This window comes from Boleophthalmus pectinirostris, unplaced genomic scaffold, assembly GCF_026225935.1.
Source record: "Boleophthalmus pectinirostris isolate CB_2022bp ecotype Guang Dong unplaced genomic scaffold, ASM2622593v1 HiC_scaffold_6, whole genome shotgun sequence".
Lineage (NCBI taxonomy): Eukaryota > Metazoa > Chordata > Actinopteri > Gobiiformes > Gobiidae > Boleophthalmus > Boleophthalmus pectinirostris.
The window spans coordinates 25270666-25284051 of record NW_026571447.1 but is presented as its reverse complement, the minus strand read 5'-3'; the positions used below and the strand labels follow the sequence as shown (position 1 = coordinate 25284051).

At 40.1% G+C, this 13386-nt stretch overlaps 2 protein-coding genes across 3 annotated transcripts in view; one reads left to right on the top strand and one right to left on the bottom strand.

Moving 5' to 3' along the window:
- Positions 1 to 8259, top strand: part of fhod3b (formin homology 2 domain containing 3b) — an 80548-nt gene extending 72289 nt beyond the window's left edge. Inside the window, exons 19-26 of the mRNA XM_055163449.1 lie at positions 232 to 414; positions 696 to 815; positions 1545 to 1706; positions 2515 to 2705; positions 2799 to 2991; positions 4676 to 4862; positions 6490 to 6651; positions 6732 to 8259. Of these exons, the coding sequence (XP_055019424.1) occupies positions 232 to 414; positions 696 to 815; positions 1545 to 1706; positions 2515 to 2705; positions 2799 to 2991; positions 4676 to 4862; positions 6490 to 6651; positions 6732 to 6811 (1278 nt within the window). The 3' untranslated portion in view covers positions 6812 to 8259. The remainder of the gene's footprint in view (positions 1 to 231; positions 415 to 695; positions 816 to 1544; positions 1707 to 2514; positions 2706 to 2798; positions 2992 to 4675; positions 4863 to 6489; positions 6652 to 6731) is intronic.
- A 127-nt stretch (positions 8260 to 8386) lies between these two features.
- rxrbb (retinoid x receptor, beta b) lies at positions 8387 to 13055 on the bottom strand. 2 transcript variants are annotated; one of them, XM_020937103.2, is made up of 11 exons: positions 12896 to 13055; positions 11814 to 12000; positions 11541 to 11694; positions 11281 to 11460; positions 10998 to 11149; positions 10796 to 10925; positions 10509 to 10635; positions 10396 to 10437; positions 10221 to 10312; positions 10028 to 10133; positions 8387 to 9943 (listed from the first exon to the last, which is right to left on the bottom strand). In XM_020937103.2, exons 2-11 carry the CDS (start codon positions 11949 to 11951, stop codon positions 9796 to 9798), a joined length of 1269 nt encoding a protein of 422 aa, XP_020792762.1. In that variant the 5' UTR covers positions 11952 to 12000; positions 12896 to 13055; the 3' UTR covers positions 8387 to 9795. The 2 variants fall into 2 exon arrangements, with proteins under 2 accessions (XP_020792762.1, XP_055019425.1); XM_055163450.1 differs by having other exon boundaries at positions 10998 to 11162; positions 11282 to 11460.
- Positions 13056 to 13386: the final 331 nt, after the last annotated feature.

Here is a 13386-nt window from a genome sequence, read left to right as displayed (position 1 = left end):
GTTGTGAGAAACTTTCTCACCTTAAGTCTATGAGCCCATCTGCTCACGAAATCTAATGTGAGGTTAGGAGTTCACCTGTCACACAGGTTTGTGGAAGACTGCAACATTTGAGATAAACACAGCTGTAAACTTATTTCCTGCGACATATTACATAAAATAAATTCTTGACATTTGTAGTTGACAGAACACTCCCACAAGTGTTTCCTTTCTTCTTCTTTGTACTTCATGTAGAAAATCCTGACCATGATCCCAACGGAGGAGGAGAAGCAGAGGATCCAGGAGGCGCAGCTGATGAGCCCGGACGTTCCCCTGGGCAGTGCGGAGCAGTTCCTCCTGACCCTGTCCTCCATCACAGAACTGAGTGCACGGCTGCAGCTGTGGGCCTTCAAGATGGACTATGAGCTGATGGAGAAGGTCAGACACACAGAGCTGCTGTCTGTTTGAATGACATGGCCTGTGCTGCTTACATAAGACATAAGACATAATACATAATACATAAGACGGCCTCTGAGTAACCTGCAGCTACAGTCACATTTATATTGTGTTCTATGAGGGATTAGAGAGGTAGGCTCCTAATTGTTTTATTTCATTTTGCTTGAATGGCAAAGGAGCTGGACGAACTACTGCATGTGTACTTCCTGTAGGCAGACTATTCATAGTTAAATGGATGTGTTGTTAATATCTATTCATTTCAGGAAGTTGCCGAACCTCTTCAGGATCTCAAAGAAGGAATGGACCAGTTAGAGAAAAACAAGACTCTCCGTTACATTCTGACCACACTGCTCGCCATTGGCAACTTCCTGAATGGCACAAATGTGAGTGTATCTCTGGACATACAGTATAGGGCACTAATGGATAGCGTGAAGTACAAAAGTAACAGTTTTGTACTCAAGTGCAATTTTTCATTATCTGTACTGTACTTAAGTAGCCTACAGTTTCCAGTGGATATTTATTACTTCAGTACATCTGGAATATTATATTTTTAATAGATCTCAAAATCTGTGTGAAATTCTTTTCTATATCATCACCACCACCTCATTGTGTTGTGTATGAATGTGCTGCCTGTCTTTGTATTGTCAACCTCACAATGTCTCAGAACATTTTGTGGTTTCTCACTGAGCACACATGTTATTTAGTTCTATATGCTGTACACACAGGCATGGAGCTACATATGAAAAGGCAAACATGCACGGGAAAAGCATTAGTCATCAACATCAAAACAACTACTTCCCATAAGTAGTGTTTGCATTCGGGTTTCACGGTAAGCCATTTAAAACTGGCAAAGGAACAAGGGAGATTTTGTTAGGATTATATTTGCTGTGGTTTTTCGGCGCACAGTGGTAAGTAGAACAATCAGTCAGTGGGCTTTGAGAGTAGATTGTGGTTTTTGATAAATCCAGCTTAATAAATCCAGAAATCCACTCCACTCTGAAACCTTTTTTCTTGTATGCTGAAGAGGAAATGCTCCACAATTAGTGCAAGTTAGGTATTGGTTGTTTCCTGCCTTTCTCAGTGACTCATTGGGTGTACATATGCTTCTGTAGGCAAAAGGATTTGAGTTAAATTACCTGGAGAAAGTTCCGGAGGTGAAGGACACGGTTCACAAACAGTCACTGCTGCACCACGCCTGTGCCATCGTGGTCGAGAAGTTTCCGGACAGCACTGACCTCTACTCCGAGATAGGAGCCATCACACGCCTTACCAAGGTGAGCTTTAATTATGTTTTTATTTGGCATATCAGAATCATTCAAATTTTGCAATGAAAAAATAAACAACATTATTAGTTAGGTCAAGTTGCATATTGTCCCCTATTTTGCCATTATACATAAGAAAGAGGTGAATAGAAAAAAAGAATGCAATATCAAGTGACAATTAGCTGTAGAAAAGCTGAATTCTTTCTAATAATGAAGAAATTGTTTATTAAAGGTGCACTGCATAACATTTCTAGTGGAAGGTCCGCCACCAGTGTTGCTTTGCCTTGAATGTTCCACACACTTGTTCGACATGTTCACCCCTATTAACCCCCTAAGGAATTATTGTTTTTTGAGTACAGTAATAGGAACACCCATAATGAATAAATGCTAGATGGAAATGTTTAATATTATACCATGGAACATTTCAGGCAAGGCAATAATATCTTCATGGAGACAAGCAGCTAAAAAGTTGCACAGTGCACCTTTACGAATGATTCAGGCTTAGTAAATACTTAATACCCTCTTTAAGTAGTTACCACACCTGAATAATATATGAACTATTTGTTCTTTATCAATTAAATCTTTATTCACACTTTATTAAGACTAATTAAGTTGTAATTATTAAATAAGTATAACCATAAAAGCCACTCTACTTAACACTATGGTGCTTAAAGGAGTGGCACATTGTGCAGTGTTCATAGTGTTCTGCCTTATACAAGTATAAGATAAAGATCACTCAACATGAGGCAGGAGTTACAGATCATATACTGTACTGTGCATAAACTCACTGTACGCTGGTCATGACCTGTTGTCTCCACAGGTGGACTTTGATCAGTTACAAGACAATCTGGCTCAGATGGAGAGACGCTGCAAAGCATCGTGGGATCATCTGAAGGTCATCTCTAAACACGAGATGAAAGCAGCGCTGAAACAAAAAATGTCCGATTTCTTAAAAGACTGTGCAGAGAGAATCATTATCCTGAAGGTTGTACATCGAAGGATAATCAATAGGTATGACCATAATTATTGTATGACATAATAGGATGGTTGTATATGGTTGTTGTGTGGTTTTGATTAAAGAGGGCTGGCTTTGCTTTTCTACAGGTTCCATGCGTTCTTGCTTTTCTTGGGTCATCCCGTTTATGGCATCCGTGAGGTCAGCATCCACCGCTTTAGTAAAGTCCTGAGTGAATTTGCCCTGGAGTACCGCACCACGAGAGAGCGCGTCCTGCAGCAGAAACAGAAACGAGCCAATCACAGGGAGAGGAACAAGACCCGGGGGAAAATGATCACAGATGTAAGTGCTGTAGGCCACATGAATATCTCTTTCCTCATGCTCCATCTTAGTCCAGTTGTTGGGTTTCACATGACATCACATTCTATAGAGCTATCATTTTTAATACAGATGTGGAGCAATTTTTGGTTAAAATTCAGATTTTTGTTGAAATATAATGAGACTTGGGTCTGGTCACTAACAGAAATGATTCGGTTTGACATTCACCATCAAATTGTTGTTGACAATACAGTGTAATTAATAGGGAAAACTGGCACCTGCACCCCATCTGTGTTTTTGACACAATCAATTCCTAAAATTTGAAAACCATGTTGTCGTGACTTCATCACAGCTTGACTCCATATAGTTTAGGTGGAGGAGCCGGAGGACAGGTTAAAATTCTGCAGTGGAATTTGCTGTTTATCTGTCAGATTTGTTTACCTTATGGTTAATAATATCTGTAATTAGTGGGCCTGTCCACATGAAGCAAAAAACGCACAAAGTTCAATATCTTAAACAATAAATGAAACAATTTTTCACAACTGTTTCAGAAAGTAGTGCCATTATTATTCCAAGACATGATTGTTTTGAGTTGAAAGCGATAAAATTAATATGAGAAATTTCTGCAGTCAATTTCTAACAGATAATGATCAGGGTCAACATTTGTGGATCATAATTTGGGATATTTTACCATTAAAAATAGTAAATCTCCCATCGAGTACGATTGGCTCGTGCCTTTCATTTGAAATTATGACATCATCAAATTCTAAAACGAGAACGCAAACCTGTTTAATGTGAACCCTCCCCAGGCACAGCTCTGATCCTACTTTAAGCGCCTAGTGTCTTTGTTTTATGAAGAGCCGACATACATTCCTAATGACATCAACTACACTTCTTGGTATTCACATGTATAGGTTACTGTATCAACAAACAGCCAGTTGTTTTCAGTGTATCCTATTCTGTAGCTGTGGCAGGCTCAGAAAGGCCAGAGAAAACACTTGGATGCCTGATTAAAATCCTTTAAACCCAGAGGAGGCGGCTGCTCCAGACTGGACTTCACAGCAAGCCTTGGCGGGGGCCCCTCTCTCTTCAAAGGGACACTAATTCAATCACTGTGTGAAAATTCAAACCTCTCGACATATATGAGGGAGAATAACACGAACCACATCTGAGCGTTTAAACAAGACATTTGGTGAAAGTTTTGTTTCCACAGGCTACAGTATTCTTATGGATACAAAACAATATGAAATTAGTTTGGTTTGTAAATGTTAGCCACAAGAGTTGAACTACATGTGTTTGTATTGAAAGTTCATTTATGCTTTACCTCTTGTAGAGCGAGGATGATGACGATAGTGAGGTATGAAACAACTGAACAAACGCATGAAAGCCTGTCTAACATGTGTTGAAATGTTTTTAACAAAGAGTATTGTTGTTCTTGGTTGGTTAACTTATAGATCTCTGTGTGTAACCTACAGTGAATGAGGAAGTTAAATGTTTTTGACGGTGGAGCAGAAAAGTTGGGCGTGGAGTTGGAGTGTTGACTTGAAGGAGAGATACTTCCCCCTTAGGAATTACTAATACAACACATTTGTTTGAAAACTATTTTTGTACACAGATATGCAACTTCTGTATTTTGAACCGTGCTGTGGTGGAAAAACGAATCTGAAACCTAAGACCATCAAACCTTTATTGTGTCTGTGCATTGCAGAGTGGTAAATTTGGCAGTACCACGTCAGACCCCCAGGAGCACCAGCCTCAGGGCCTGGAGTTTGCAGAAAATGCAGCTGAACATGAGAACATGAAAGCAGTGCTGAGGAACGGCTCACAGGGAGGAGACAGCAGCACCAGCACTCTGCCAGGCCTTCGCTCTCGCACCAGGGCCAATGGTACCAGAGGTTAGATAACTTCAGAAATAGCCATAAATATTCACAAATAGATGAGTTCTTGGGACATTTTGAAGAATTAATCATTTAAAAAAGGTTAACAGTGACCGTCTACATCAGGGGTGCTCACACTTTTTTAGCATGCGAGCTACTTACAAAATGACCAAGTCATAAAGATCTACCTAATACAAAGCCAAGCAAACTGCACTGAAACACTTTGTGCCCCTTTTTTGGACCCTCACCCCTTCTTTAAGAGAACTTCCTCTGGCACTTTACACAAAACTGTAAAAAAAGTGAAGGAAGATTTTTAAACCTGCTTTTTAAAGTTCCAAACTGGAGTTGCATTCTTTTCTGGTTTTGCAGTGATATTACCATGCTCTGCATGTTTACCAAACCAAACGCACATCGTGACAAACACAGATGCATTTCTGCACTTTTGTTAGGCAAACTTCAGCCAAATGTGGCAGTAGGTCTGTTCTGTAGATCTGCTCTATGCTGTAGACCTGCTTTGTGCCAACACTGCAACACAAATTTTAGACTCGTTTTTGCTTCACGTTTGGTCTTGCTCTTCTAATCAGCTGCACTGTGGGAGGGGCTTGTGTTCGCTGTAAGCAGGAAGGAGCGAGAGCGTGAAAAGGCGAGGGGCGGCGTGCTGACGTGAGGCAGGTGGACAGGTAGGATGTTTAGGAAGTTTAACCTGCCCTGTGATGCACGCTGGTACACGAGGGCACACGCTGTTGCAGACGAGCCGTGCATAGGGAGCGTGTGTATTTGTGATGTGCCGTAGAGTCTCCGCGGGCTGCACTGAGCGCACAGGCTGCACTGAGACGCCCCACACTCTCTTGCACACCTGTACAAGTTTATTGCCAACAGCAGCGGCTGTAATGAAATATGATCACACTTGTTGAGTGTCAGACCTTAGTGAGAGACAAGACTGAGTTCAAATGCGAGTCCAAGACGAGACACGGCGATCTACCCACACGACCTTGGCGATCGACGTATTGAGCACCCCTGGTATACATCTTTTTGGTCCCCCATCCATTCCCACTGCATTGGAAAATGTCACAATTTTGTAATATATTTAACATTAACAAAGGTAGGTAGGAATTACAAGAACTGAGCCCATACAAAAATAAATAAATAAATAAAGTTAGAGGAAGGAGTAGTTTACTAACTGATGCTATGAGATGCTATGCCTGTAATGTTCCACAGTAAGGTATTAAACTTACCTATCTGCATGAAGACATAACAGATTAAATCACATTGCTCTGTGGAGAGGTGAGCTCACTCACAGTAAGAATGTTTTTCAAGGGATTTTTAAGCAATAGAAACCTCTTTAATCAATAAATGCAAGACAGATAAGTCCAATGCCATACTGCAGAACATCCCAGGCAAAGCAATAAGATCTCAAAAGACAAGCAGGTGTCACACGACCCACAGGAAATGGCTTTAAGTACTGTTTTATGATGAAAATATCTCTGTATATCTAGCCTCTTCTCTGTTACTATCTTTGAAATGCTCACCAGTTCTTGCACTTCTTTGTATATCTTGTAAAAAATAAAACTGACATTGACATAGGTCTTGCCACTTCTCATTGCACATGTACCACTGTCCTCTTAAACATGTGACTTTGTATTAGGGCGTGTCCCCCCTTGGTGTACCACTAATGATGACCCAGTGAACTGTGTGGATGACACTGCTGATGAGATTATGGAGAGAATAGTGAGGTCAGCCACACAGGGGCCGACCCACAGGACCCTGCCCCGAGAGAGGAGGCGCTCACGAGCCAATCGAAAGTCATGTGGGTTCAGACACACTTCACATTTTTGTATTTGTAACTATATGATAATGATATGTGATCTCATTTGTATTTCCCTACAGTGAGGAGGACACTGAGAGATGGTTTGACAACAGAGGAAGCCAATGCTCTTGGTTTATCAAGCTCAGAGCTGCAGGTGTGAGTAGGTCCTCACATGTGGGACTCCTCTGTTAGCACCACACGTTGTACACAGGTTTGAGTGGAGCGGGCCCAAGCATCGAACAGCAGGTCTCTTATCTCTGCATCATGTTTACGCTGCAGAACCGACAGACTCGACTCAGCTGATAAAAGGTCTTGACTTTGATGGGCACCAAAAACACAGCTGCCTTCTAAAGCACTAAGCTTTGCGATAGCTGGATAAGCATAATATCTGCACTCACGTAGCTCAGTCACAAGCATCCTGGAGAGAAAACACAAGTTTTTGTGTAGTTCAAAGGTCCTTGGCCTCATTTAATATTCAGATGACTGAATGGTTTGTATGGCTTCAGCAGCTTTGTATCTTCAGTAAAAGACATTGTTGGTATTGTATAGTTGATGGACTTGCATTTCTGATTTCCTTTTTACTACTGTAGGTTTTTGTTTTTGGAAAAAGGTGCTCAGAAAGTAAAATGTGCACTGGATATTAACAGTGGGTGTCAATGAGAGGACTCTACTTGATAAGTTTATCTTTTCACTAATAACCAGCGATCTTGGGTACAATGGTTACAATATGTAGATAAGGTTACTTGTTGTCTAGTAAAAGCAAAAACAAAACAACAAATGTAGTAAAATGTAACGCAGTTGAGATGTTTAAATCACCATCACACAAATCAACTGAGCACTATACAAAGGCTCTTGCAGTGATACAGCATCCAGCTACACACTTGGGAAAGCCTCTTATGAGCAGATATTTATTATGTTTTCAGGGAGAATTCATCTGGAGTCTGTGAGAGCATGTGTATTTGTCGCTGTATTGCATTTGGAGGATTTATCACGTCCTCTTATTGTTTACTACAGTAGCTTTATTTATAACAGTCTTCAACAAGCTTTTGCCTTACTATAACATTTGGATAAAGTGGTCCACAGTTCAAAGGTGTTGTGATTTTTAGAGGCATCATTGAACATTTAAAAAGACAAAAAGGGGGGTTGTCCTTTTCTTAACAAATGTAAAATCACTGTGACAGCAGCTCAGTACAAGTAAAGATGCAAATATTCAACCATTATCTGAATTGGTCAAGTAAAAATTGCAGTGGAAAAACTCATTTAAACTACATGAGCAATTACTATTCAGCACCTTAGCGTTTATGTGTAGCATGTCACATGTAGAACCAAAGTAGAACTGAAATCACTGAAGACAAACTGGTGTTTTGTGATAAGTGAAAAGGAGACTGCTTTAAAAATGATGTATGTGTAACTACAATGTTTTGTAATTTTCCTTTTTGGTCCACATGTAGAATAGTGTATATTACTAAAAAGCAGTATTATTTTAAATCTAATTTATGCAAACCAAGCCATGCACGGTTTAAAATGTGTTAATAAAAGCAATGCCACTTTGACTTTTGAGTAGGTCTGTGGAATGTCTCGAGTTTTATTTTATTACACAGCTCACAAATATTTTCACAATGACTTTTGAATGTGAATATGCTGACCACTAAAGCTGACAAATAAAGGTAAATGAAAGTTCGTATTGATTATGTATAATTTTGCTCTAAGTAAAAAAAAAAAAAACAGACCACAGTAAAAGTTAAGCCTCTTTATTTTTAGTCCATACAACCCATGCTTCAAGTCACTTGAGCAAATGGCGGCTGATGACAGGTTTCTCAGTTCAGCTCGTGTTGATGTGCGGCTGTCACAAAAACCTTGTGTTTGAAATTCCTATTTATCCACAGGTGTTATGGATCTAAGGGTGATTATGATTTGCTTGAATAAATCGCAGAGACATAATGAACAAGACAGCTACCTATAAAGGGCCCAAAAGTAGGAAATACAACTGAGCATTAAAAAAGCACACAAAAGAAAATCAGCTGAAACTGTCTCAGCAAATCCAGTGCAATCCAAGACATGTTCTGCTTTACACTAACTAAAACCAAGGGCAAGGGTTTCAAATATATTTTATCTCCTAATCATTTTTTCATCAGTTTCCCATCTACAATGTCCCTGAACAATTATGTTTGCACAGTACCTTAGAGGTGTAGAGATCATTATAAAACTGAAATTCCCTTTCCACCAGACATGATTGGATTTGGAAAACCCCTGAAAAGACTCACAGGCAGAAAGCTTTTTACATTTTATATTGCTACATTTCAACAAAGATTAACAAAGGGATTCTTTTTTTTTTTGCATATTTTCTTATATAGTTTTGGTTCATAGTGCATTTTGCTCTATGCATCTGGATGTCAAATTATATCCTGAAATAGCACCAAAAGGCAAACACTCTCACATCATTTAGTGAGCAAGTGTTTTTAAAGAAAGTTTTAAAAATAGAAAGTAGCAGGTGTGCAGTGCAGTCTAATTAGCCATAAAGTGATTAGATTGAGAAACGGCGAAGTAAACATCTAACTGTATAGTTTTACCAGACATATAAAGCTGATGATCCAAGATCAAGACAAGCTGCATTTGACAAAATGAGTGATTGACTTGTCACTGTTAGCATGGTTCTTTCATCTGCTGTAAACTGAGCTGCACATTCCTACAGATCACAGCTTATGTTTGGTTAAAATCTAGTTTTACATTACAAAGTAGAGACTGCTTTTTCATGCATATTTACTTATCTGGTTAAGTTGAGCTTTAAAAATAGGTTTTGTAGTTCCGTCACAATAACCGAAACTCAATTTTGACGCATCTAAAAATGTTTATAAAAAAGTAATTCCAAATTTCTGCTCATTTGAAGGAAATTTGTTACGTTGTTTTTAAAAAATACTTTTGTAAGCATAGTTGCGCGTAAGGTTATAGCACCAGATTGTAGATTATGCCAAGCCTTGGGTTTGATCTGAAGAGCAAATCTGTGATGCACTACAAAAGTGTAACCCAGACAGCAGTGAGACACACTGACAAATGTTCAAAGAACTTAAAGTGCCACTCCAGTCCCACTCCAGCCTCCCAGACTTCAGCCATCTAAACCTAACCACAGTAAGCCTCTGTTTCAACCTAAGACAACTGATGGGGAGCTTCAAGCATTTCCATTAGGAAAGTGTCGATAGGTGTGTCGCCAATCAGCTTGAAGAAGAAAAGATGCTCCAAGCACTTCAAGCCAATGGAGCGCAGTGCAGGCAGTCGAAGAAGTAGCTTAGCAAACCTGCAAAAAAACAAACAGAAAAACAAAATAATGAAACAGCCAGCCATTTGGCCTGAGCACAGGTGCCATATGTAGGGCATTCACCTTCCCTGCTGCTCTGGATACTTCTGTTTGCAATAGGCCTCCAATGATGCATAGACCTTTTCCCTAAGGAGCTCCACCTCGCTGGTGTTGGTAAGTCCTTTAGCATCTGCACAAAAGAAATAAAGATTTTAAGGCTTAATTCACATTTTTATACTATGAAAATATAACACATTATTAGTCTGAATATCATTACCTGGGTTGAAAAGAACAATTGCTCTGAGGCAGCCTAGCTCCGTCTTATCCATTTGCATATCTCTCATTTTATTGACAAGCTCAGTGAGAACCCTGGTTTATAACAAAGCATCAGCAGAATGTTCAGCTAAATCAACAATATCTAGCTAAAAGACTGGAGAAATGGAGAAATATACCTGTCAAATATGGCACCAACTTCAGCACTCTGCACACTCTCCCTATAGTGAAAATCTGAATTAGATAAACTAGAACAACATTTACATTGGTTTGAATAAAAGGTCTAATTTACCTGTCAAAAATGGCTCCAACTCCACCACTCTGTGCACTGTCACGCTGCAGCTCAGAGGTCAGAACAACTCCATCTTTAAGAGCAATGGACCGGTGGGAAAATGAGGCGATCAGGAGCTCATTCCACCCTGAAATTACACACACACATTACAAATTTGTGATATAGGTAATGTGCTATGGCTTGCGTGTCATTTTGCCAAAATGCACCTAAACCTTTGTATATCACTGAACCAAAAGGTGTGTACGGAAACTAATGTGACACTACTGCCTGTGGAATGTTTTTTATACCTGCACGAAGGAGAATGACCTGGTCATCAAGGGGCAGCTCAGAGAAATGGGGGATTCTTTTTGCCCACTCCACCAGGGCATACAGCTGTTTGTCTGCTGTCTGGCAGATGTTGGTCACAGCATCATGGGGCTACAGACAGACAAAGTTGCAGTTATCATAATCATCAGATACTCACCCAAACCAAACACCATAAAAACTTACAGAGGAGCCTGCATCAGAGTGAAGCTCTGTCTTGTGCTCCACTGCTGTCTCTGCCTCCAGGATTTTCTCCACGGGCATTTCCTCATTCACAGACATACTGAACTCAAACTCTCCCTCACGTTCACGGTTCCTCTGGCGCTCCTCCTGGACCGCTGCGGTCACAGCAGTTCAAACCAAAAAGACGAATTAAATAATAGAATAGGATAGATAGAGGAATGGATATCGTGATTTAAACAGTATGCCTGTGTATTGTACAAGAAAATGCAGAATAATGGTCTTATACCTTCCCTCTTCATGCCCATGGCAAGGCACTTCTGGTAGCGGCAGTACTGGCATCGGTTCCGCTGGCGTTTATCTACCAGGCACTCTTTGTTATCCCTGCAAGTGTAACTCAGATCTTTGCGCACAGTCCGCTTGAAAAATCCTTTACAGCCTTCACAGCTGTATACACCATAGTGCTTGCCTGAAAATAAACAACAAGAAAAATTTTAACATGTCAGTTTTTAAGACTCTAGGTTCTTTTGGAAGTATGCAATAACTGACCAGAGGAGCGGTCTCCACAGATAACACAAAGGCGTTTCTGGGACATCATGATCCCAGGACTGTGAGGTGGTCCAGGACGCAGGCCAAAAGGAGGCTTCACATCCTCCGAGCTGCTGATGGAGTGCATCCCTGATGCAGAAGCTGAAGAACCCAGCTACAAAAACAATACTTATTCAGAACCTCAATATTTAAGATCAAACAACATCAGTCATAAAAATGACAATACATCTGCAAAATAATAATAAATAGGAAAAAAGAAATAAAATAATTTACCTGATAGTTGCTAATAGGTCCGAATCCTAAAGAGGGTGATACCAGGGGTGAATTCAGAGCGGGACTTATGACTGAGAAAGGAGAACCCAGGAGGTTGGTGGGGCTGTTGGACCCTGAGCTGTTCTGCTGTGAGGACATGGTGAGGACACTACCAGAGGAGAGCAAGGGCCCGTCTGAAGGTTCTCAACTGGAAAGAAAAAGGAAGCATTTGGGGCATTACTGCATTTTGTTTTATTAGGGAAAACACTATAGACTAAGGCAATTACTTTGCAACAATGACATGATTAACAGATGCCTTGACTGAACACAGATAGCACTTGGTGTGGTACAACAAGTAACTTGAGGGTTAGCGGAAGTTTCAAGCTTAATCCAATTAGTGTTAATAAATTAATTCCTAGTCCACCACTTTCACAACAACAAAAGAAAACATGGTAGCGTTATTAGGACTTGACACCGAATAGATCAGTCATGGAGATCTTTTTTTTCTTAATCCTAACTAAATGCACACTTGAACCAACATGATGGCACGGTGAAAACACGCTCCGGATGAGGGGGTAAATAACGCTAGTTTTGATTAAATCCGGAGCTACGTGAATCAAACCTTAACATGCTCTTTCAAGAAATCAAACATATGACCGATCCCTGATTTAAGTGAGCAGACAATCGTCCATGTAGCAAAAGTATGTCTAATAACACTAACAGAAAATGTGATCCGAGCAAACTCGGATGGCGTTTGGCTACAGTAGCTTTCAAGTGTTAGCTTGGTACCAGCCATTTGGCTTTGATGTAATACGACTAGTATACGACAGCAATTAGATTTAAGGCTTCGTGTTAAACAGCCAAGTGTGTAAAGTGGTCGCATGTCAAAGCATAAGGCCGCGTATTAATTCCAGATGCATTAGAAATCGCTTTATTTATCGGTGCAAATCGCCTGTTAGCTGCATTTGTTCACGGAGCTAATTTGGCTAGCGTTTAAATGTGGCTAACGCTAGCTAACAAGGTCGATCAGCTAAGGTCGGTCGTTTTAATGCGCTTTCGTGGCTAAATAGTTTAAAAGTCCTTAAAACGATGTTATAACTTACCAACAAATCATTCGACACATTTTAATCTCGGTTGTTTCCGTTTAGACCGAGCCTCAGACGGCTAGCGCTCACAGCCAGTCTGCTTCACTGAGGGCTGTTGTTGTTTACAGGCCATGATGGCTCTGTGCCAGTGCCTGAGCCAAAATGTCTGAGGGACCACCCCATTACAGCCCAGTCACATGACACATCAAATCTAAATCATACTCTGCTTTCATCGCGCTTTTCATGCACGCTCTCATAACTATATAGAGATATCGATTTTTCATAATTGGCTATATGGCAATGGACCATTTTATTCATGAATTATGTTTGTAGCTTGTACAAAGAGTATTTTCAAATATAATTTCATTCATATTAAATTGTATTCATTATCAAAGACATAGCCTATTCGGTTCAGTAGAAGTAGCCTAAGTCTTGATAAAAGTGACATTGCTAGTTTAACATGTTGAAATTGTAGTTTTTTGTGAGTCCACACCAACAGGATTTAACTT

What these genes read in the sequence shown, in the direction of transcription:
- rxrbb (XM_055163450.1), bottom strand. Translation starts at nt 11,951, where the DNA reads ATGTCCTCACAGCAGAACAGCTCAGGGTCCAACAGCCCCACCAACCTC. An exon ending in CCATGGGCATGAAGAGGGAA is followed by an intron (nt 11,163 to 11,281) that starts GGTATAAGACCA and finishes TTGGTTTGAACT; the next exon opens with GCTGTGACCGCAGCGGTCCA. An exon ending in GTTGGAGCCATTTTTGACAG is followed by an intron (nt 10,438 to 10,508) that starts GTAAATTAGACC and finishes TTTTCACTATAG; the next exon opens with GGAGAGTGTGCAGAGTGCTG.